This window comes from Ylistrum balloti, unplaced genomic scaffold (assembly GCF_031769215.1).
Source record: "Ylistrum balloti isolate Yb309-2 unplaced genomic scaffold, AGI_CSIRO_Ybal_v1 Utg370874, whole genome shotgun sequence".
Lineage (NCBI taxonomy): Eukaryota > Metazoa > Mollusca > Bivalvia > Pectinida > Pectinidae > Ylistrum > Ylistrum balloti.
This window is the reverse complement of record NW_026782499.1, coordinates 202732-230042: the sequence shown is the minus strand read 5'-3', so window position 1 is coordinate 230042 and position 27311 is coordinate 202732. Positions and strand designations below refer to the sequence as shown.

The window sequence follows — 27311 nt, the reverse complement described above, 5'->3', positions numbered from 1 at the left end:
TTTAGAATAAATATGCATCCATTTTTGGTAGCAATTGTATTTATCAATCAATTACTGATTTCAGCTGTGAATATGTTGAACGTAAGTTTCATATCACAATAAAAAAGGCAGGCTCTGACTTTTTAATTATTTTTATCAAATTAACTAGTTTAAATTATTAAAGATAATATATAAAAAAAATTATTCCATCTTTCTAAACAACTTTATTTTTTCAAAGTTATGTTTCACAAATAATTGTGCTATACGTTTCTCAATATGTCATAGAAACTTTGAATATTAGAAAATAATTATGATAAGGTAGTGTTTGATTTTAACACTAAATATCACGGACATATTTACTGAACAACTCTACTAACAACTGATACTGATGGTACGTACAGTAACATGATAATAAAATAGAAATGTTTCAAGAATAAGTTATTCTCCAAATCAGAAGTTACAAACGAAATCGTACATGTGGAATGCACAACACGATTCACGGTTTAACATGACATTTGTTTTCCGTAACATAAATAGGATATCTACTGACTATGACTGGAATGTAAAAAGCAGGTATTCATTATACGATAAAAACAATTCTATTCTAATGTTTGTGAAGCTTTATATCAAATAAGCGTGTTAATGCTACAATTTTGAATTAAGGAGGCGACTTAAAAAATCCAATTAGATCGACAGAAAAGTACAAATCTGGGGAGACGTACTTTGATTCATTAATTCCAGCATTTTTATTTACCTGTTCATTTTGGAAGATTATTAAGTACATTCGGAACTACATTAACTTCGCTCAGACATTATAGCTTACTTAGATGAAAAATGTACATACCGTCATTCCAAATATAGTATTTGTAACATATTCATACGAGAAGAAGAAAATAACCTTTTATGCACATTGTCCAAGGCAGTCGGTTATGTCCGGATACTGAAGAATGAGGCCGGCTGGACAACTGTTCACACCTTGTACGGTTCCAGCAGAACTACACGAGACAAACAAGTTCTGGTTGTAAGGATGATTTACGTTGCAATTCTCTTTGTTTTTGCATATAGTTTCTGAAAAGAAAAATGACACGAAATAATAAGTTGACTGTGCTAAGGATGTACAAAAGACGGAAAGTACCTTAAAATGCGAATTTATAATTAGATACACTAAAGTGAAACAAGGAGGTAAAGTTAATCATACAGCTGTTCCGTCCTTCTAAGACTCGTCAGCGATGCTACATCATACAACTGTTTCGTCCTTCTAAGACTCGTCAGTGATGCTACATCATACAGCTGTTTCGTCCTTCTAAGACTCGTCAGTGATGCTACATCATACAATTGTTTCGTCCTTCTAAGACTCGTCAGTGATGCAAAGGGCCTAAATATAGAAATCTACGAGGCGACTGAAGGCAACAAAATCATGTTGAAAGAAATTTCAAGATGGGGAAGTGCACTAGTACTATTGCTATACATTTCTTAATTTTCAAAAGTAAATATGTGTATTCTGAGTCGTGGCGGGGAAAAAAATCTGTTTCGATTTCGTTCGTCTTTTCTTAGTAATCGTATTTTCGCAAATGTTAATGGCAAATGCAACAATATTGATAAGGCATGGTCTTTCATCATCTGTTTCATGTAGCAGTCCTTTGAAAAATAACTTCTGATGAAAGAAACCCCTGTAGCGGCAATTACACTATAAGCCTCATCGATCAGGACCACCTTGGCGATCTTCATAACACAAAAGATCAAATTGCAATGCTGCGCGTAATACTGAAATAACAAAACATTACCAAATGATTTTTGACAAGGGACAGAAAATATAAACGGCCAACAGATGTCTAATCTTACCGCCAAGCACGAGGAGTCTTTTTGACGCTTTAAATTCCTTGGCCACTGTCTCTCCACGGGAGAGGAATGATACAGACGCATTGATGAAGGTGTTTGTTAAGGACATAGTCAAAGGTCTGTATGACCAAACAATCTTGAAAGCTTCTGCATCCCTGATGTCTTCATCCGCAACCTAAATTGGGTGGACAATTTAACAACTAGATAGTCGATATGTAAAACACAAAATCTATAACCACCAGGAAAAACATCTTACCGACCGAGTTATTAATTCAATTGTAATGACATATTTATAATGTAATGTTTAGCATTCATTTGCATATAAATGACCCTTATGAATTTTGATTGCACACAACACGCTTGGTTTCTCGCTAATGTTTTTGTAGTTACTTGACAAATAGCAATACCAGTAATAAAAGTTTAAGAAAGAATATCATTTCTTTAGGTAAACATGCCAACAGACAAGGATTATGACGCAGTGTAAATGTTTTTGGTCCTTCTAGGACTCGTTAGCGATGCTCAGGCCTAAAACCTGGAGGCCAAAGAGCCGACAAGCGAAATTCAAAGACTGAACAATAAACTCATTACTGAATAGCACATCTCTAAATGGAAAAAAAACTACTTCCTCCTAGGCCTCTTCAGTGATGCTAAGGACCCAAATTCTAAAGCCTGGAAGGCGACTGAGGAAAATACAAAGGGATCGAAAGAAAAGTCGAAATCTAGACAGGGAGGTGCTCTAGTCCTATAATACAATAAGTAAGTTCAATAAAATATCATTGCCTGGAGAGGGAGCTCAGTATCGAATAACACATTGATCTAGGTATACTACCTTACCTTCACGTTTTCTGCCGACTGTGAAACGCCGTCCTTCGTTGCAGTGAATCCTTTCACATCACATCCCATAAATCCTTTGAATTCAATATCGTGATCTGACCCAGCAACCAGAGGAGCATCCGTGATTGACGCGTTGTACAGACTTTCAGGTGCTAAGGAACATAGAAAATATCATTTAATTAGTTTACTGTCTACTTAGTAATAATTACCAATATATACATTTGTTAATAAATAATATCCACACTAACTTTCGCAGCTGCATTTTATTTTTATTTGTTTATTTTTTTTTTTTTTTTATTATTTTTATCAAGTACTTATTAATAGCAATTGCTGTCTTGGTCCACTTTATGAAGAATATCAAAGAAGACAATCATTAGAATAGGAAAACAATTATATTCATGTGCCATTTAGTAAATCATTCCGTACAACACAAGAGAAGGCCCCTGAAATGGATTCTCCGTAAGCTCCACAACAGACATAATTAATTTAAAGTATTTTCCGTTTGTTAATAGCTAATATCGGTTTTGTTCGTTATATACCACTATCTATTCATTCGAAAAGAATGATTCACATGTAGTGACTGTTATCCACTAGCTCTAAACGACATTTGTTATATGACTTATTTATCCACTAGCTCTAGACGACATCTGTTATATGACTTATTTATCCACTAGCTCTAGACGACATCTGTTATATGACTTAATTATCCACTAGCTCTAGACGACATCTGTTATATGACTTAATTATCCATTAGCTATAGACGACATCTGTTATATGACTTAATTATCCACTAGCTATAGACGACATCTGTTATATGACTTATTTATCCACTAGCTATAGACGAGATTTGTTATATGACTTATTTATTATCCATCTATATGACTTATTTATTCACCAGCTCCAGACGACATCTGTTATATGACTTATAGACGACATCTGTTATATGACTTATTTATCCACTAGCTATAGACGACATCTGTTATATGACTTATTTATCCACTAGCTATAGACGACATCTGTTATATGACTTATTTATCCACTAGCTATAGACGACATCTGTTATATGACTTATTTATCCACTAGCTATAGACGACATCTGTTATATAACTTAATTATCCACTAGCTATAGACGACATCTATTATATGACTTATTTATCCAGTAGCTATAGACGACATCTGTTATATGACTTATTTCCATCTATAGACACATCTGTTATATGACTTAAATATCCACTAGCTATATCCACTAGCTACGACATCTGTTATATGACTTATTTATCCACTAGCTATAGACGACATCTGTTATATGACTTATTTATCCACTAGCTATATACGACATCTTTTATATGACTTATATATCCACTAGCTATAGACGACATATATGACTTAATTATCCACTAGCTATACGACATCTGTTATATGACTTATATGACTTATATTATCCACTAGCTATAGACGACATCTGTTATATGATATGACTTAATTATCCACTAGCTATAGACGACATCTGTTATATGACTTATTTATCCACTAGCTATAGACGACATCTGTTATATGACTTATTTATCCACTAGCTATAGACGCCGACATCTGTTATATGACTTATTTATCCACTAGCTCTAAACGACATCTGTTATATGACTTAAATATCCACTAGCTCTAAACGACATCTGTTATATGATTATTTATCCACTAGCTCTAGACGACATCTGTTATATGACTTAATTATCCACTAGCTATAGACGACATCTGTTATATGTTATATGACTTTATATGACTTATATCCACTAGCTCTAGACGACATCTGACATCTGTTATATGACTTATTTATCCACTAGCTCTAAACGACATCTGTTATATGACTTAATTATCCACTAGCTCTAGACGACATCTGTTATATGACTTAATTATCCACTAGCTATAGACGACATCTGTTATATGACTTATTTATCCACTAGCTAAAGACGACATCTGTTATATGACGACATCTCTGTTATATGATTATTTATCCACTAGCTAAAGACGACATCTGTTATATGACTTATTTATCCACTAGCTAGTTATATGACTTAAACTAGCTATATGCCGACATCTGTTATATGACTTATTTATCCACTAGCTATAGACGACATCTGTTATATGACTTATTTATCCACCAGCTAAAGACGACATCTGTTATATGACTTAATTATCCACTAGCTCTAAACGACATCTGTTATATGACTTATTTATCCACCAGCTAAAGACGACATCTGTTATATGACTTAATTATCCACTAGCTATAGACGACATCTGTTATATGACTTATTTATCCACTAGCTATAGACGACATCTGTTATATGACTTAATTATCCACTAGCTATAGACGACATCTGTTATATGACTTAATTATCCACTAGCTATAGACGACATCTGTTATATGACTTATTTATCCACTAGCTATAGACGACATCTGCTATATGACTTAAATATCCACTAGCTATAGACGACATCTGTTATATGACTTATTTATCCACTAGCTATAGACGCCGACATCTGTTATATGACTTATTTATCCACTAGCTATAGACGCCGACATCTGTTATATGACTTATTTATCCACTAGCTATAGACGCCGACATCTGTTATATGACTTATTTATCCACTAGCTATAGACGACATCTGTTATATGACTTATTTATCCACTAGCTAAAGACGACATCTGTTATATGACTTAATTATCCACTAGCTCTAAACGACATCTGTTATATGACTTAATTATCCACTAGCTCTAAACGACATCTGTTATATGACTTATTTATCCACTAGCTATAGACGACATCTGTTATATGACTTAATTATCCACTAGCTAAAGACGACATCTGTTATATGACTTATTTATCCACTAGCTAAAGACGACATCTGTTATATGACTTAATTATCCACTAGCTCTAAACGACATCTGTTATATGACTTATTTATCCACTAGCTATAGACAACATCTGTTATATGACTTATTTATCCACCAGCTAAAGACGACATCTGTTATATGACTTAATTATCCACTAGCTCTAAACGACATCTGTTATATGACTTATTTATCCACCAGCTAAAGACGACATCTGTTATATGACTTAATTATCCACTAGCTATAGACGCCGACATCTGTTATATGACTTATTTATCCATATAGACTCTGTTATATGACTTATTTATCCACCAGCTGAAGACGACATCTGTTATATGACTTTATTATCCACTAGCTATAGACGACATCTGTTATATGACTTATTTATCCACTAGCTATAGACGACATCTGTTATATGACTTAATTATCCACTAGCTATTTATCCACCAGACGACATCTGTTATATGACTTAATTATCCACTAGCTATAGACGACATCTGTTATATGACTTATTTATCCACTAGCTATAGACGACATCTGTTATATGACTTAATTATCCACTAGCTATAGACGACATCTGTTATATGACTTAATTATCCACTAGCTATAGACGACATCTGTTATATGACTTATTTATCCACTAGCTCTAGACGACTAGGTCGTTTCAGCGTCGCGATTCTTATTAAAGTAGTGTAAACCAGTCTTTAATGGAGAACTGAGTAAAGGATTGACTACATTACGAGATAAACTTGATATTTCTTAATCAAACTCTTACCGCTTATAGCTTTGACATCAGCGGTTTAGATTGTGCGAGTCACACAACATTAGAACTTTTTATGCTTTCTTTGCAGGTGTGAAAATATTTCAGGTTAATATACGCTTGAGAAAGTCATAAAACTAGAAGTACTGTTACTATACCTTTTTACCGTTACATCGCCTCTCCGTGATCTCCAAGCGGGCAAATGTACATTTTCGGGGAAAGCTTTTAATATCCCTCTCTTAATTGTGTTTCAGGTCAGAAGAAGTAAAATGGTCATCGCAAAATATCGCCATGGAATATATAGTTGTACGCATTGAAAGTCCAATTTTACCATCGTAGCGATATGAAGGTTAAAAATGGACTTTTAATACCCAGACAAATCTAAAGAAGAATGTGACGTCATAAATTGTCACGTTGACGTCAACACGATATGGTAAGGTTTTGCATCTGTCGTGGCGCTAGTCGTCAAGGAAACCAGACTTTGATACTTTGACCACAGCTCTTATTGAAACAATGAAGATAACAGTCATTACCGTACAAAATAGACTTGCGTTTTGAGTTTAAATATACCAGTTTCGTGGAAGGCGAATGATCTTAATATTTGAAGGAGTCTTGAATGCAAATAGCACATTCCACGTCTTGATATACATATGCAATGCTGGATTTGTGATCTCATTAAAATTTAAAAAGACATGAGAATTCTGTGCCTTACTTGTGATGTCCACGTGTATGGTTTTGGTTGATGATCCGGTGGGTGAGAAGAGGGTTATAGTGTATTCGCCACCATCTTTACACCCTACACCTTTTTTTCGCCTAATAACTACCGTCGCCACACCATAAGCCTGGGAAAAATCTATAGTCACGTTCGGCGCTCGAAATGTCGGATTTTCCACAAAAAATGATATTGGAAATGAGGGTTGCTCTGTTGTTTGGAAATCGACAGTTTTTGTGTGATTGACAAAAATCTGATCGACGTCATGACCAGGGCACCACGAACAGCTTAATCTGAATTGGTTGGTGACATGAAGAGCGCTAGTCACAGCTGTGGCACAACTGGCACCTGTCATACATAACACGAAAAACACTTTCAAAGGAATTGCCTCTTCCCAAAAATTTGGAATGAGATACAATAGAGACAACTTATGACTTGAAATATTTCATCATTCTGATACTCAACAGTAACGCTTGGGTTCATAAAAGTTGAAATTCAGGTAGCGAACAAACAGAGTCATAGGTCGAATTAAACGTATAACATTCAAAACAACCAATATCACCAAAAATACTGGAGTTTTACAAAGTCATAAACTCAACACATTATTTTTTATTTCAATGTTTAAGCTCGTACTGAAAATTAATAAAGTTCATGATAATTAATCAAACAATGCTAATTAAAGTATTGAAATATTCATGAATGCCTATTATTTTGTTAACGAGCTATATATCATTTACCTGAGGTGACATCGATTTCAATATTGGTGCGGGAACCGTCTGAGTAATTCAATGCCATCAGTCCTTTGTCGCCACAATGAACTACAGATATAGATATATTTACTTCAATCACGTCTTCAGTTTTCACGACACTGAACGTAAGGCGATCATTAAGTGTATTTGCGCTTCCTTCACCAGAAATTGCCAACAACGTTGTCCAGTCACCAAAGTAGTGGCTTTTCCTTTCCAATATGACGTCTACATTTCCATATGTTCTCTTTTGGCAATTGATAAGTCCAGGCTCGCCGATTGTGAACGTTACCGATGAGCAGTAATCTGATTTGACAAACACAAATAATACATAGATGCTTATCACTTAGAAATATACGCTATTACATATTGTAAAATGATTTAATTATAATGATGTCTCCGGCATATTTCTGTTTTTATCTCAATTGGCAGGAACGCACGAATTGTGACAGTTGTCTGAACAAATACATACTGTAGAAGCTCACATTTCAAGGGGTTCTATTTTGGTTTTTTTTTTCCAAAACTCAATATTTCGTGAACAGTAGATTTCGAGTATATAACTTAATACAGCAGCCTATGCTATGATAACAGTTTGTAAACATATCAATTCTTGAATCGGGAGTACCCATGAAATCAACAAAATAAATCCCCACCAAAACTGATGATTTTACAGAAAGTAACATGTACATAGCTTAACCGTTTGATTTTAATGGAAAGTAGAACGAAACTGGTCGACTTCAGAGGACTCCATTTCTTGAATGGATTCTGAGCTACCTCCTTGAGTAAACATTAGATCGTCCTACTATTTTCAAAGTTTTGTTTTACAGATTGAACGTCCTCGTAACAGCCAATGTTACATAACCACAAGCATTACATTTTACATCTTTGTCATGAATTAATTTCTATTAAGATTAAATGGTTTAATCAAAATAAAAGACAGCCATTCGTTGTGACCACGAAACCGAAATGCTACCATGTACTTCCTCTTATCTCCAAATCATTTGTTTAGTACACAGATAACAATATATTTGACAAACATTGACAAAAGCTACATATTTTTTTTCAAAACTGATAACGGAAGTTAGATTTTAATATCAAAGTGTCATCCTTTCTGGAATTCATTACTTTAAAATCAACTCATCACTGTAGGAATGTTTGATCATTGGTCTTAAAAATAGTTTTTCTTTTTATTTATTACAACTTCATTCAGAGTAAATACATTTACTTGTTCCTTCTGAAGCAAATTGAGATTTCGATTCGTCGATATGTTTTCCATCGTTACCAAGCAATGCTAAATGCTATAGAAAGATTTTAAACTGCACAATCATTACCATAACTTACTTGTCAGATCTGCGTTACTAGTGTTTAGTCTTCCAACTTGAACTCTTGGGTGCACTCCATCATCAGGTTTCAGAGCACATATAACTTCGTCATGAGAAACCCAATCGTCTGATTCAATATCAGTTGTACACGTCACCTCACCTCCGAATGAGTTGTTGAAAGAGTAACTGCACGACGCGCCATGAATGAATAATGTGTCGTCTCCCTTTTTCAGTTCCGGTACGATAACACCATGGTGACATCCAGTTTTCATGGAACACGAGAGATACATTGCTTTGCTGACGCCATCTTTTTTCAGATACGGTTGAACGGAAATGCGGACATCGTCCAGATTTCCTGTGGATTACAGTCAAACCTATCTTAATGACAATCGGTATATAAAGAACAATGTTGGATGGATGACTTCAGCTCTTTATAAAACAATTACAGTAATTGACACATTTATCAAAACACCATTCTCTAAAGGTCACTTTTCTCTGCTCCTTAAGTGACGTTTGTTCACATGTTTGACTTAAATTATAAATTTCGTAAATACAATACTCTAATACATATATACTAGCAAATGTTAAATATATACCGACAAATATCGAATTGGAGTAGAAAATAAAACGGAATTTTATCTCAAATCAAGCCATTTTTAAATAAATCCACATTTACATCCGGACCTAATCGTTAATTAATAGTAAATTCATACTGAATTGTTTCAACTATAGAGTATATACCTACCCAAGTAAATCAGATCGAATCGCTGATAATATACAAGACCATTTGTACGGTTGAGATATTCAAATAAATAGGTCCCTTCCATGTTACATGTCAAAGCGCCTAGAACTGGCGAGATAATAAGGTTATGTGTAATGCCTGACCAATTGATATTCCATATCTCGGCCACAGTGATGATGAAGGGCTCCGACGACATATCCAGATCTCTACTCACTGCCGTCTTGTTGCCAGGGGAGATAACTCTAAATTTAGAAATTTCAAAGGCAACACTAGCTGCAAGAGGGGCACAGTTGGACTGTACAGAAGCGGAATAACTTGGGGTTAGCGATCCAACACAGAAAGGCATTGGCTCTTGAACTGCAAAAAAAACGTATAATGTTACGGAGAAGTTGTTATAGGGGCGGGGTGTTCTCCCTCAAACAAAAACAAATCAATCACGTAAATTCCTTAAAAACTTCCTTAATGCTTCAAAGCAATTACTTCACACCACAAAAAGTTATATACAAACTATCTGACTTAAAGAAAATATGGCAATTTCCGCGTCGGATTTGTTTAATTTAATTACATTTTTTTTAAATGATAAAACGTAATTGATGCCATACTATCATATATCTGAAATCAGAGCAGAGGCAATGTTTGTAAATTCATGAGACTCAAATCTCATATTTTGTGGTTGCAAAATTGTTTCGTTGGTTGTTTTTTTTTGTGGAGAAATCAACACCGTGAAATCCACCAGGAATAAAACTGCATGTCAATTGTTACTGCATCACTTACGGAAAACTCGTGTGTTAATGAACGAAAAGTGATGACTGAACATCAACTGACCTGTTTTATAATAACATAGTAATTGATAAGGAAAAACCAGTACAGGACAGTATAGGTAACGTGTTGATTACTAACTTTTTGCTTACAAATAAAATTATTGACATTTCAAATGAAAATAAATACATCGCATTATTACAACTTAGGTAACGAATTAGGTTTTGATGTTTCCTTCACAGAAACAGTAAACATGCATACCCATTTGAGGCGGTGGGTTGGTCGGTTCTGGCAAAAATATTATCCCGACAACGACAAGGGCGATAACTCCTAAAATAATTGGTATTATAAGGATATATGAGCACGTTCGTCGGAAAGACATCCCCGTAACCTGAAAGACAATGTAAAAATCATTAATATATATTTAAGAAATTAAGGCAGATAATGACACTTCGGGATGATAGGCGAGTATGATGCATACAAAAGAAACTACTTATGGTTAATCGTATATAAATGTAACTCAATAAGGATACTCTTTTCTTGTGGTTTGAAGTTATCAGAGCACCAGTCACTGAAACTAATGTGTACATGAAATCTCGTTAAACGTGTTTCTTCCTCGTTTATTTCGAAACAAATAACATTCAAATGGCTGAGACGACGTGTGTCCATTTTTTCTCTCTTTTTTAAGCAACTTCTACTTGATAAACGATACTTGTTTGGTAATAGTAAATCATAACTATGGGAATCGATGAGTCTTTTTTATAAATATTCAAAGAAGACGTTAAGCATTACAATTTCTTACATATGGCATATTTCTGTGCGCATAAATGGTAACCTTAATGCAATGATAGCCTACAATGATTGGATAACACCAAAAGATTATATGGATATCATTACTGCCTGTTCCTGCAGATTTGTAGATATGTAGTACCTCCTAGAAGGTAAATAATGTGGAGATCCCTGTGTATTTCAATACTTTCGCCTTCGTAATCTGTCGTAGACACAGCGAAAAAGCAACAAACGATATACTAGCTCATTGTTACGTCATCTCCATTGGCGAGACATTCCAAATTAACCGATTTGCATTAGATTTAAGCATACGCGAAGCCAGATCAAATCATACACCAAGATCGGAATGCTGTCAACCCATTTATCTTCGTTGATTTTGTAAGCATTCCTCGATTCACAAATTAATATCTCCATTTATTATTGAGGAATTTCGTGACATTGTTCCCTAAATCATGTGTAGAACTTTCTATTTAAACCATGACAATAATACCCAGGAAAATAAATTAATTCAAAATTTCCAACAGTTCCGTTTTGTTGTTTTTTATGAGGAATGACTTGATTCTGGCTAATTGGCAACCAAGTTGAATTTGGTTACGTTATTTACCATTATTTGTGGTGTTTTGTAAAATTAACACAAGTGGGACATCATACCTACACTAGATAACCACTAGTGTGTTCGTCGCCGGAAAATTAACACAAGTGGTGTGGCACATCATTACCTACACTAGATAACCACTAGTGTGTGGGCGTCTATCATGTAAAATTTTTCAAGTGGGACATCATACCTACACTAGATAACCACTAGTGTGTGGGCAAATGTAAAATGTAACAATTAACACAGATAACCACTAGTGTGTGTGACATGTAAAATTAACACTGTGGGACATCATAACACAATGGCTACATAGATAACCACTAGAGTGTGGGCGTATGTAAAATTAACACAAGTCGGACATTATACCTACACTAGATAACCACTAGTGTGTGAGCAAATGTAGAATTAACACAAGTGGGACATCATACCGACACTAGATAACCACTTGTGTGTGTGCAAATGTAAAATTAACACAAGTGGGACATCATACCTACACTAGATAACCACTAGTGTGTGGGCAAATGTAAAATTTAAACAAGTGAGATATCATAACTACACTAGAGATCCGCTAGTGTGTGGGCGTATGTAAAATTGACAAAAGTGGGACATCATACCTACACTAGATAACCACTAGTGTGTGGGCAAATGTAAAATTAACACAAGTGGGACATCATACCTACACTAGATAACCACTAGTGTGTGGGCGTATGTAAAATTAACACAAGTGGGACATCATACCTACACTAGATAACCACTAGAGTGTGGGCGTATGTAAAATTAACACAAGTCGGACATCATACCTACACAAGATCACAGCTAGTGTGTAGGCGTATGTAAAATTAACATAAGAGGGACGTCAAAACTACACTAGATAACCACTAGAGTGTGGGCGTATGTAAAATTAACACAAGTGGGACATCATACCTACACTAGATAACCACTAGTGTGTGGGCAAATGTAAAACTGATACAAGTTGGACATCATAACTACACTAGATAACCACTAGTGTGTTGCCAAATGTAAAATTAACACAAGTGGGACAAAATAACTACACTAGATAACCACTAGTGTGTGGGCAAATGTAAAATTTAAACAAGTGAGACATCATAACTACACTAGACAACCACTAGTGTGTGGGCAAATGTAAAACTGATACAAGTGGGACATTATAACTACACTAGATAACCACTAGTGTGTGGGCAAATGTAAAATTAACACAAGTGGGACATCATAACTACACTAGATAACCACTAGTGTGTTGGCAAATGTAAAATTAACACAAGTGGGACATCCTACCTACACAAGATAACCACTAGTTTGTTGGCAAATGTAAAATTAACACAAGTGGGACATAATAACTACACTAGATAACCACTAGTGTGTTGGCAAATGTAAAATTAACACAAGTGGGACATCATACCTACACTAGATAACCACTAGTGTGTGCGCAAATGTAAAATTAACACAAGTTGGACATCATACCTGCACTAGATAACCACTAGTATGTGCGCAAATGTAAAATTAACACAAGTTGGACATCATAACTACACTAGATAACCACTAGTGTGTGCGCAAATGTAAAATTAACACAAGTGGGACATCATAACTACACTAGATAACCACTAGTGTGTGGGCAAATGTAAAATTAACACAAGTGGGACATCATACCTACACTAGATAACCACTAGTGTGTTGGCAAATGTAAAATTAACACAAGTGGGACATCATACCTACACAAGATAACCACTAGAGTGTGATAACCACTAGAGTGTGGGCGTATGTAAAATTAACACAAGTGGGACATCACACCTACTCTAGATAACCACTAGAGTGTGGGCGTATGTAAAATTAACACAAGTGGGACATCATACCTACACTAGATAACCACTAGTGTGTGAGCAAATGTAAAATTAACACAAGTGGGACATCATACCTACACTAGATAACCACTAGTGTGTGGGCAAATGTAAAATTTAAACAAGTGAGACATCATACCTACACTAGATAACCACTAGTGTGTGGGCAAATGTAAAACTGATACAAGTGGGACATCATAACTACACTAGATAACCACTAGTGTGTGCGCAAATGTAAAATTAACACAAGTGGGACATCATAACTACACTAGATAACCACTAGTGTGTGCGCAAATGTAAAACTGATACAAGTGGACATCATAAATGTAAAATTAACACAAGTAGATAACCACTAGATAACCACTAGTGTGTAGGCAAATGTAAAATTAACACAAGTGGGACATCATACCTACACTAGATAACCACTAGTGTGTGCGCAAATGTAAAATTAACACAAGTGGGACATCATACCTACACTAGATAACCACTAGTGTGTGGGCAAATGTAAAATTAACACAAGTGGGACATCATACCTACACTAGATAACCACTAGTGTGTGGGCAAATGTAAAATTAACACAAGTGGGACATCATAACTACACTAGATAACCACTAGTGTGTGGGCGTATGTAAAATTAACACAAGTGGGACATCATACCTACACTAGATAACCACTAGTGTGTGAGCAAATGTAAAATTAACACAAGTGGGACATCATACCTACACTAGATAACCACTAGTGTGTGAGCAAATGTAAAATTAACACAACTGGGACATCATACCTACACAAGATAACCACTAGAGTGTTGATGTATGTAAAATTAACACAACTGGGACATCATACCTACACTAGATAACCACTGCTGTGTGGGCGTATGTACAATTGACACAAGTGGGACATCATACCTATACTAGATAACCACTAGAGTGTTGATGTATGTAAAATTAACACAACTGGGACATCATACCTACACTAGATAACCACTAGTGTGTGGGCAAATGTAAAATTAACACAAGTGGGACATCATACCTACACTAGATAACCACTAGTGTGTGGGCAAATGTAAAATTAACACAAGTCGGACATCATACCTACACTAGATAACCACTAGTGTGTGCGCAAATGTAAAATTAACACAAGTGGGACATCATAACTACACTAGATAACCACTAGTGTGTGGGTAAATGTAAAATTAACACAAGTGGGACATCATACCTACACTAGATAACCACTAGTGTGTGGGCAAATGTAAAATTAACACAAGTGGGACATCATACCTACACTAGATAACCGCTAGTGTGTGGGCGTATGTAAAATTGACAAAAGTGGGACATCATACCTACACTAGATAACCACAAGTGTGTAGGCAAATGTAAAATTAACACAAGTGGGACATCATACCTACACCAGATAACCACTAGTGTGTGGGCAAATGTAAAATTAACACAAGTGGGACATCATACCTACACTAGATACCCACCAAAGTGTAGGCAAATGTAAAATTAACACAAGTGGGACATCATACCTGCACTAGATAACCACTAGTGTGTGCGCAAATGTAAAATTGACACAAGTGGGACATCATAACTACACTAGATAACCACTAGTGTGTGGGCAAATGTAAAATTGACACAAGTGGGACATCATAACTACACTAGATAACCACTAGTGTGTGGGCAAATGTAAAATTGACACAAGTGGGACATTATACCTACACTAGACAACCACTAGTGTGTGCGCAAATGTAAAATTAACACAAGTCGGACATCATACCTACACTAGATAACCACTAGTGTGTGAGCAAATGTAAAATTAACACAAGTGGGACATCATAACTACACTAGATAACCACTAGTGTGTGGGCAAATGTAAAACTGATACAAGTGGGACATCATAACTACACTAGATAACCACTAGTGTGTTGGCAAATGTAAAATTAACACAAGTGGGACATCATACCTACACAAGATAACCACTAGTTTGTTGGCAAATGTAAAATTAACACAAGTGGGACATCATACCTACACTAGATAACCACTAGTGTGTGGGCAAATGTAAAATTAACACAAGTGGGACATCATACCTACACTAGATAACCACTAGTGTGTGAGCAAATGTAAAATTAACACAAGTGGGACATCATACCTACTCTAGATAACCACTAGAGTGTGGGTGTATGTAAAATTAACACAAGTGGGACATCATACCTACACTAGATAACCACTACTGTGTGGGTGTATGCAAAATTGACACAAGTGGGACATCATACCTACACTAGATAACCACTAGTGTGTGGGCGTATGTAAAAACAACACAAGTCGGACATTATACCTACACTAGATAACCACTAGTGTGTGGGCAAATGTAAAATTAACACAAGTGGGACATCATACCTACACTAGATAACCACTAGTGTGTGAGGCACACAAGTGGGACATCATACACTAGATAACCACTAGTGTGTGGGCAAATGTAAAAATAACACAAGTGGGACATCATAACTACACTAGATAACCACTAGTGTGTGGGCAAATGTAAAAATAATACAAGTGGGACATCATAACTACACTAGATAACCACTAGTGTGTAGTTATATGTAAAATTAACACAAGTGGGACATCATACCTACACTAGATAACCACTAGTGTGTGCGCAAATGTAAAATTAACACAAGTGGGACATCATAACTACACTAGATAACCACTAGTGTGTGTGTAAATGTAGAATAAACACAAGTGGGACATCATACCTACACCAGATAACCACTAGTGTGTGAGCAACTGTAAAATTAACACAAGTGGGACATCATAACTACACTAGATAACCACTAGTGTGTGGGCAAATGTAAAATTAACACAAGTGGGACATCATACCTACACCAGATAACCACTAGTGTGTGGGCAAATGTAAAATTAACAAAAGTCGGACATAATCCCTACACTAGATAACCACTAGTGTGTGCGCAAATGTAAAACTGATACAAGTTGGACATCATAACTACACTAGATAACCACAATTGTGTAGGCAAATGTAAAATTAACACAAGTGGGACATCATACCTACACCAGATAACCACTAGTCTGTGGGCAAATGTAAAATTAACACAAGTGGGACATCATACCTACACTAGATAACCACTAGTGTGTGGGCAAATGTAAAATTAACACAAGTGGGACATCATACCTACACTAGATAACCACTAGTGTGTTGGCAAATGTAAAATTAACACAAGTGGGACATCATACCTACACTAGATAACCACTAGTGTGTGCGCAAATGTAAAATTAACACAAGTTGGACATCATAACTACACTAGATAACCACTAGTGTGTGGGCAAATGTAAAACTGATACAAGTGGGACATCATAACTACACTAGATAACCACTAGTGTGTTGGCAAATGTAAAATTAACACAAGTCGGACATAATCCCTACACTAGATAACCACTAGTGTGTGCGCAAATGTAAAATTAACACAAGTTGGACATCATACCTACACTAGATAACCACTAGTGTGTGGGCAAATGTAAAATTAACACAAGTGGGACATCATACCTACACTAGATAACCACTAGTGTGTGGGCAAATGTAAAATTAACACAAGTGGGACATCATACCTACACTAGATAACCACTAGTGTGTGGGCAAATGTAAAATTAACACAAGTGGGACATCATACCTACACTAGATACCCACAAATGTGTAGGCAAATGTAAAATTAACACAAGTGGGACATCATACCTACACTAGATAACCACTAGTATGTGCGCAAACGTAAAATTAACACAAGTTGGACATCATAACTACACTAGATAACCACTAGTGTGTGAGCAAATGTAAAATTAACACAAGTGGGACATCATACCTACACTAGATAACCACTAGTGTGTGGGCGTATGTAGAATTGACACAAGTGGGACATCATACCTACACTAGATAACCACTAGTGTGTGGGCTTATGTAAAATTAACACAAGTGGGACATCATACCTACACTAGATAACCACTAGAGTGTGGGCGTATGTAAAATTAACACAAGTGGGACATCATACCTACACTAGATAACCACTAGTGTGTGGGCAAATGTAAAATTAACACAAGTCGGACATCATACCTACACTAGATAACCACTAGTGTGTGGGCGTATGTAAAATTAACACAAGTGGGACGTCAAAACTACACTAGATAACCACTAGAGTGTGGGAGCAAATGTAAAATTAACACAAGTGGGACATCATACCTACAATAGATAACCACTAGTGTGTGGGTAGATGTAAAATTAACACAAGTGGGACATCATACCTACACAAGATAACCACTAGAGTGTGGACAAATGTAAAATTAACACAAGTGGGACATCATACCTACACTAGATAACCACTAGTGTGTGGGCGTATGTAAAATTAACACAAGTGGGACATCATACCTACACAAGATAACCACTAGTTTGTTGGCAAATGTAAAATTAACACAAGTGGGACATCATATCTACACAAGATAACCACTAGAGTGTGGGTGTATGTAAAATTAACACAACTGGGACATCATACCTACACTAGATAACCACTACTGTGTGGGTGTATGCAAAATTGACACAAGTGGGACATCATACCTACACTAGATAACCACTAGTGTGTGGGCAAATGTAAAAATAATACAAGTGGGACATCATAACTACACTAGATAGCCACTAGTGTGTATGTCAATATAGAATTAACACAAGTGGGACATCATACCTACACTAGATAACCACTAGTGTGTGGGCAAATGTAAAATTAACACAAGTGGGACATCATAACTACACTAGATAACCACTAGTGTGTGGGCAAATGTAAAATTAACACAAGTTGGACATCATAACTACACTAGATAACCACTAGTGTGTGAGCAAATGTAAAATTAACACAAGTGGGACATCATACCTACACTAGATAACCACTAGTGTGTGCGCAAATGTAAAATTAACACAAGTTGGACATCATAACTACACTAGATAACCACTAGTGTGTGAGCAAATGTAAAATTAACACAAGTGGGACATCATACCTACACTAGATAACCACTAGTGTGTGGGCAAATGTAAAATTAACACAAGTGGGACATCATACCTACACTAGATAACCACTAGTGTGTGGGTTTATGTAAAATTAACACAAGTGGGACATCATACCTACACTAGATAACCACTAGAGTGTGGGCGTATGTAAAATTAACACAAGTGGGACATCATACCTACACAATATAACAACTAGTGTGTAGGCGTATGTAAAATTAACATAAGAGGGACGTCAAAACTACACTAGATAACCACTAGTATGTGCGCAAATGTAAAATTAACACAAGTTGGACATCATACCTACACTAGATAACCACTAGTGTGTGGGCAAATGTAAAATTAACACAAGTGGGACATCATAACTACACTAGATAACCACTAGTGTGTGTGGGCAAATGTAAAATTAACACAAGTGGGACATCATAACTACACTAGATAACCACTAGTGTGTGGGCAAATGTAAAATTAACACAAGTGGGACATCATACCTACACTAGATAACCACTAGTGTGTGGGCAAATGTAAAATTAACACAAGTGGGACATCATACCTACACTAGATAACCACTAGAGTATGGGCAAATGTAAAATTAACACAAGTGGGACATCATACCTACACTAGATAACCACTAGAGTGTGGGCGTATGTAAAATTAACACAAGTGGGACATCATACCTACACTAGATAACCACTAGAGTGTGGGCGTATGTAAAATTAACACAAGTGGGACATCATACCTACACTAGATAACCACTAGTGTGTGGGCAAATGTAAAATTAACACAAGTGGGACATCATATCTACACTAGATAACCACAAGTGTGTGGGCAAATGTAAAAATAATACAAGTGGGACATCATACCTACAATAGATAACCACTAGTGTGTGGGTAGATGTAAAATTAACACAAGTGGGACATCATACCTACACTAGATAACCACTAGTGTGTGGGCAAATGTAAAATTGACACAAGTGGGACATCATAACTACACTAGATAACCACTAGTGTGTAGGTAAATGTAAAATTAACACAAGTGGGACATCATACCTACACTAGATAACCACTAGTGTGTGAGCAAATGTAAAATTAACACAAGTGGGACATCATACCTCCACTAGATAACCACTAGTGTGTGGGCAAATGTAAAAATAATACAAGTGGGACATCATAACTACACTAGATAGTCACTAGTGTGTACGTCAATATAGAATTAACACAAGTGGGACATCATAACTACACGAGAAAACCACTAGTGTGTAGGTATATGTAAAATTAACACAAGTGGGACATCATACCTACACTAGATAACCACTAGTGTGTGGGCAAATGTAAAATTAACACAAGTGGGACATCATAACTACACGAGAAAACCACTAGTGTGTAGGTAAATGTAAAATTAACACAAGTGGGACATCATACCTACACTAGATAACCACAAATGTGTAGGCAAATGTAAAATTAACACAAGTGGGACATCATACCTACACTAGATAACCACTAGTGTGTGCGCAAATGTAAAATTAACACAAGTGGGACATCATACCTACACTAGATAACCACTAGAGTGTGGGCGTATGTAAAATTAACACAAGTGGGACATCATACCTACACTAGATAACCACTAGAGTGTGGGCGTATGTAAAATTAACACAAGTGGGACATCATACCTACACTAGATAACCACTAGTGTGTGGGTAGATGTAAAATTAACACAAGTGGGACATCATACCTACACTAGATAACCACTAGTGTGTGGGCAAATGTAAAATTAACACAAGTGGGACATCATACCTACACTAAATAACCACTGCTGTGTGGGCGTATGTAAAATTAACACAAGTGGGACATCATACCTGCACTAGATAACCACTAGTATGTGCGCAAATGTAAAACTGATACAAGTTGGACATCATAACTACACTAGATAACCACTAGTGTGTTGGCAAATGTAAAACTGATACAAGTGGGACATCATAACTACACTAGATAACCACTAGTGTGTTGGCAAATGTAAAACTGATACAAGTGGGACATCATAACTACACTAGATAACCACTAGTGTGTTGGCAAATGTAAAATTAACACAAGTGGGACATCATAACTACACTAGATAACCACTAGTGTGTGGGCAAATGTAAAATTAACACAAGTGGGACATCATACCTACACTAGATAACCACTAGTGTGTGGGCAAATGTAAAATTAACAAAAGTCGGACATAATCCCTACACTAGATAACCACTAGTGTGTGGGCAAATGTAAAATTAACACAAGTGGGACATCATACCTACACTAGATAACCACTAGTGTGTAAAATTAACACAAGTGGACATCATAACTACAAATAGTACAAGTGGGACATCATACCTACACAGATAACACTAGTGTGTGGAACACAAGTGGTACCTACACTAGATAACCACTAGTGTGTTGGCAAATGTAAAACTGATACAAGTGGGACATCATAACTACACTAGATAACCACTAGTGTGTTGGCAAATGTAAAATTAACACAAGTGGGACATCACACCTACTCTAGATAACCACTAGAGTGTGGGCGTATGTAAAATTCACACAACTAGGACAACATACCTACACTAGATAGCCACTAGTGTGTATGTCAATATAGAATTAACACAAGTGGGACATCATAACTACACGAGAAAACCACTATTTGTGTTGTGTCAAGGTTCACTACGTGATTGATGAACAATTGATGTGATTGGTGTGTCAAGGTTCATTACGTGATTGATAAACATCAATACGTAATTGATGAACAATTGATGTGATTGGTGTGTCAAAGTTCACTACGTGATCGATGAACAATTCGTGTGATTGGTGTGTCAAGGTTAATTTCGTGATTGATGACCAGTTGATGTGATTGGTGTGTCAAGGTTCACTACGTGATTGGTGAACAATTGATGTGATTTGTGTGTCAAAGTTCACTACGTGATTGATGAGCAATTGATGTGATTAGTGTGTCAAAGTTCACTACGTGATTGATGAAAAATTGATGTGATTGGTGTGTCAAAGTTCAATACGTAATTGATGAACAATTGATGTGATTGGTGTGTCAAGGTTCACTGCGTGATTGATGAACAATTCGTGTGATTGGTGTGTCAAGGTTCACTACAAGATTGATGAACAATTTGTGTGATTGGTGTGTCAAGGTTCAAAACGTGATTGATGAACAATTTGTGTGATTGGTGTGTCAAGGTTCATTACGTGATTGATGAACATTTTTTGTGATTGGAGTGTCAAGGTTCACTACGTGATTGATGAACAATTGATGTGTTGGTGTGGCAAGGTTCACTACGCGATTGATGAACAATTCGTGTGATTGGTGTGTCAAAGTTCACTACGTGATTGATGAACAATTGATGTGATTGGTGTGTCAAGGTTCACTGCGTGATTAATGAACAATTCGTGTGATTGGTGTGTCAAGGTTCACTACAAGATTGATGAACAATTTGTGTGATTGATGTGTCAAGGTTCACTACGTGATTGATGAACAATTTGTGTGATTGGTGTGTCAAAGTTCATTACGTGATTGATGAACAATTTTGTGATTGGAGTGTCAAGGTTCACTACGTGATTGATGAACAATTGATGTGATTGGTGTGTCAAGGTTCATTACGTGATTGATAAACAATTTTTGTGATTGGAGTGTCAAGGTTCACTATGTGATTGATGAACAATTCGTGTGATTGGTGTGTCAAAGTTCAATACGTAATTGATGAACAATTTTTGTGATTGGTGTGTCAAGGTTCACTACGTGATTGATGAGCAATTGATGTGATTGGTGTGTCAAAGTTCAATACGTAATTGATGAACAATTGATGTGATTGGTGTGTCAAGGTTCACTACGCGATTGATGAACAATTCGTGTGATTGGTGTGTCAAAGTTCAATACGTAATTGATGAACAATTGATGTGATTGGTGTGTCAAGGTTCACTACGTGATTGATGAACAATTGATGTGATTGGTGTGTCAAAGTTCACTACGTGATTGATGAACAATTCGTGTGATTGGTGCGTCAAGGTTAATTTCGTGATTGATGAACAAATGATGTGATTGGTGTGTCAAAGTTCACTACGTGATTGATGAACAATTGATGTGATTGGTGTGCACATTACACGTTTGATCAGTAAACAATACAATTTTATTATGGATCAAATTGAACTGTGTTAATGGTCTGCAGTGTTGTGATATTTACAGCTGCCGGATGGTTTGTTATACAGCCCCTTCCATATATATATATATATATCCATCCTAATATGTCATTAACCTCTTACCAAATGTTTATATAGAACAAGTATATGTTATTTAGAATAGATGAAAGCGAATATTAAAAAGATAATAAGAACATTAATGTTTACATCAAAGCTTCCCTATTACAAAGCAGTGTACTCTTACCTTGAACCTCTTCCCTGCCAATCTGTCTTCTAACGTTGGCACCTTAATTAATGTATTCATGTTATGTGGGTCTATTTTGTATGGACATAACAATTCCAGTTGTTTGTTCAAATAATTTCTATTTCAATGTTTCAAAATTGGATATTTACCTGTAAACACCTAACATATAGTCACAAGTTAGGCTGACATATTGTTGTTAGTCGTTACAGACGTTCGTGAGTCAGCACACGAGTATAGTTCCTTGTGCACTACATACCCCACCCAACAATGAGATTTATGGTATCGCTATTTTGTTACAGGCTAGTTTGTACGCATCAGATAAATCGTATTTATTGATATCATAAATCCGATACCAGCTGATTTATACAAATACAATGTTTGCAGTACATTTGATTTTGCCTCCCATCGGCTAATATCTCTTTTGTTTTACCATGATGTGTAGTATACTATTATGTAAGACTTAGTAATGATACCTTAACAGTAAATAGACAAAACAACATTAAACACGGTCCAGTTGGTATCCTAAATAAAGGGCATACCAACATTGTTTACAGTTTCTATAACAGGCATGCAACCGGGCCCGATTTAAATAGAAATTTTCGTCATTAGCTATTTTTTAATATACATTTGATCTTTCATCAACTCCATTTCGGTTGTATTACCTTTGTATTTGGGATCTTCACAAAATGTAGATGTTAAGCTATACACCGATAAGTTATTATTGTGGTATAAAATTATCTACACATCTCAGAACATCAACTCAATGGTATATGTAATTGGCGTGTGGAAGGAAACTGATGAACACCCCAACTCCAACCCCACCCCAGCCCACCTTTACAAAAACAAAAATGCTGGAGGACATAAACTATTTCCAGAACAGAAGTTCTTACAACACAACCAGTAGAAGATTAGAGAGTGACGTTTCGATGACTTCACGGTCACCTTCATCTTATAACACAACCAGTAGACGATTAGAGAGTGACGTTTCGATGACTTCACGGTCACCTTCATCTTATAACACAACCAGTAGAAGATTAGAGTGTGACGTTTCGATGACTACACGGTCACCTTCATTTTATAACACAACCAGTAGACGATTAGAGAGTGACGTTTCGATGACTACACGTCACCTTCATCTTATGACACAACCAGTAGACGATTAGAGTGTGACGTTTTGATGACTACACGGTCACCTTCATCTTATGACAAAACCAGTAGAAGATTAGAGAGTGACGTTTCGATGACTACACGGTCACCTTCATCTTATAGCACAACCAGTAGATGATTAGACTGTGACGTTTCAATGACTACACGGTCACCTTCATCTTATAGCACAACCAGTAGATGATTAGACTGTGACATTTCGATGACTGCATAGTCACCTTCATCTTATAACACAACCAGTAGATGACTAGAGTGTGACGTTTCTATGACTACACAGTCACCTTCATCTTATGATACAACCAGTAGAAGATTAGAGTGTGACATTTCGATGACTACACAGTCACCTTCATCTTATAATACAAACAGTAGAAGATTAGAGTGTGACATTTCGATGACTGCATAGTCACCTTCATCTTATAACACAACCAGTAGACGATTAGAGTGTGACATTTCGATGACTGCATAGTCACCTTCATCTTATAACACAACCAGTAGATGACTAGAGTGTGACGTTTCTATGACTACACAGTCACCTTCATCTTATGATACAACCAGTAGAAGATTAGAGTGTGACATTTCGATGACTGCATAGTCACCTTCATCTTATAACACAACCAGTAGACGATTAGAGTGTGACGTTTCTATGACTACACAGTCACCTTCATCTTATAATACAAACAGTAGAAGATTAGAGTGTGACATTTCGATGACTGCATAGTCACCTTCATCTTATAACACAACCAGTAGACGATTAGAGTGTGACGTTTCTATGACTACACAGTCACCTTCATCTTATAATACAAACAGTAGAAGATTAGAGTGTGACGTTTCTATGACTACACAGTCACCTTCATCTTATAATACAAACAGTAGAAGATTAGAGTGTGACGTTTCTATGACTACACAGTCACCTTCATCTTATAATACAAACAGTAGAAGATTAGAGTGTGACGTTTCTATGACTACACAGTCACCTTCATCTTATAATACAAACAGTAGAAGATTAGAGTGTGACGTTTTGATGACTACACGGTCACCTTCATCTTATAGCACAACCAGTAGATGATTAGAGTGTGGCGTTTCAATGACTACACTACCTTCATCAGACAAATGACAAGTGTGGAGCATACTAGCACTGACGTACATAATGTGCGAAATGCTACGGAATCGAACAACTTTTACGGCTGTACTATAATCCTATAATTCATTCACACTCTAACCTTGTACTGGTTGTGTTATCAGAACTTCTGTTCTATTGACATTACCAACCTGTAGAAAATGTTCCAAAAAATAATGTTTCATTATTTAGATTAGCAACCAGCAGAAACAGATCAACCAAAAAACCAATCGAGCCCTACTGCTCTTAAACAGGTTTTGTTGTACATAAATGATGCCTATTAATGACGTTTGTTTCGTGTTCTGTATTGTCTATTATTTCATTCAATAATATATTATTAATTTTACACAAAAGTCGATATTATCGGCGCTATAGATATAACGGACTACATATGTACACCATTATCGGGTCACAACACCTTTCTTCTCCGCGACCTCAAATACACTGTATATTAAACCTGTTTAACGCAATACATCTCACTTCTGAACTGGACATTTTTTCAACTTCTAACGTCTTAATGTCATAGAGTTACTTCGTTTTCCCTTATGTTTCTATTACTTACCATTGACGCCATGTCCGAGGAAGATTTATGGAACCCACGATTAGCATACGATACCCCTCTTAATATGGAATACGGCTTATCCTGAAATCACAAAATGATATACAGATATATAAAGGAACTTATCTAAATATCAAGTATGAACTTATGTACATGTGCAGGTAAACTATGTTTATAGTTTCACCTTGATTAGTCTCCTAAGAGTGAAGCTATCATTTCAGCTATTAAAATCTTTTAAAATGTTAATCTATCGCTGCAAGTTTTCATTTTAGAGGTAATTCCATTCTCGTGCTTTTCGCGCTTAGGGTACTGCGCTATAAGTATTTACTATATATATATCTGTGTTGTTGATATGGTAATTATTGTAGAACCCGAAATTAGTGAAAAAAGTAACAGTGTAAAATAACACCCTTTTCAGTGTAACGTGTTTAAATATTATGCAGCAATTTGTACAATCTGAGTGAGTGTAGGTAAACGCACTATTGAATAAGAAAGGGAATGTGACAGAATTACATATCGTTTTTTTTTTCTTGTTTACCTTGCAACCAATGCATTAAATGTCAGTCAATAGCATGTATGACATGCTTATCTACCTGTTTAACTTTGTTAACATTCACTTGAATAACCATGACGTCACGGACAAGATAAGAAAAATCAAAGCCAGTTACTTTATAAATCATATTTCCTTTTAAGTTCGGATGACGCTTGTCATCGACTGATGTTACGATATCTGTAAAATTTGACAACTTTTAGAAATATAGTTGTTTGTCTATAGTGAGGAATATTTGAATGGAACAAGTAGTTTTGAACTACGACATTTGTCACCACAGCTCGATAAAACCCAACTTAATTCAACACAATAGTGCAGAAAATTAATCCAGAGAATGAAGAGTAGACTATTTTCTCGAGAATCAAGTAATCACAAGTGTACCTATAACAGATTCACGCCTTGATTGCTTCAGAAGGACATACTCTTTATTCACAGCTAGGTTATTTCCTCTGATTCTGGCTGTAGAGAAGGGATCGGGGAGACCAAAGTTCCTGTCATTGTTCTATTATTCGAGATATCGATATACGGTGAAAACATTGCCTGGCCTTAAGTTATTCTATTTGTGCCACAATGAACGCCATATTAAATGCATATATCAGATATCTAAGTATGTATGACTTACACATTGCT

At 36.0% G+C, this 27311-nt stretch overlaps 1 protein-coding gene across 1 annotated transcript; it reads right to left on the bottom strand.

Annotated features, from left to right (window-relative positions):
- Nucleotides 1-880: 880 nt before the first annotated feature.
- Nucleotides 881-26760, bottom strand: LOC132559198 (uncharacterized). Its single transcript, XM_060223815.1, is given in 11 exon segments — nt 881-1047; nt 1822-1993; nt 2653-2804; nt 7012-7359; nt 7731-8063; nt 9099-9434; nt 9825-10178; nt 10842-10971; nt 23292-23333; nt 26135-26215; nt 26725-26760. Coding segments are annotated over 11 exon segments (2151 nt in total).
- Nucleotides 26761-27311: the final 551 nt, after the last annotated feature.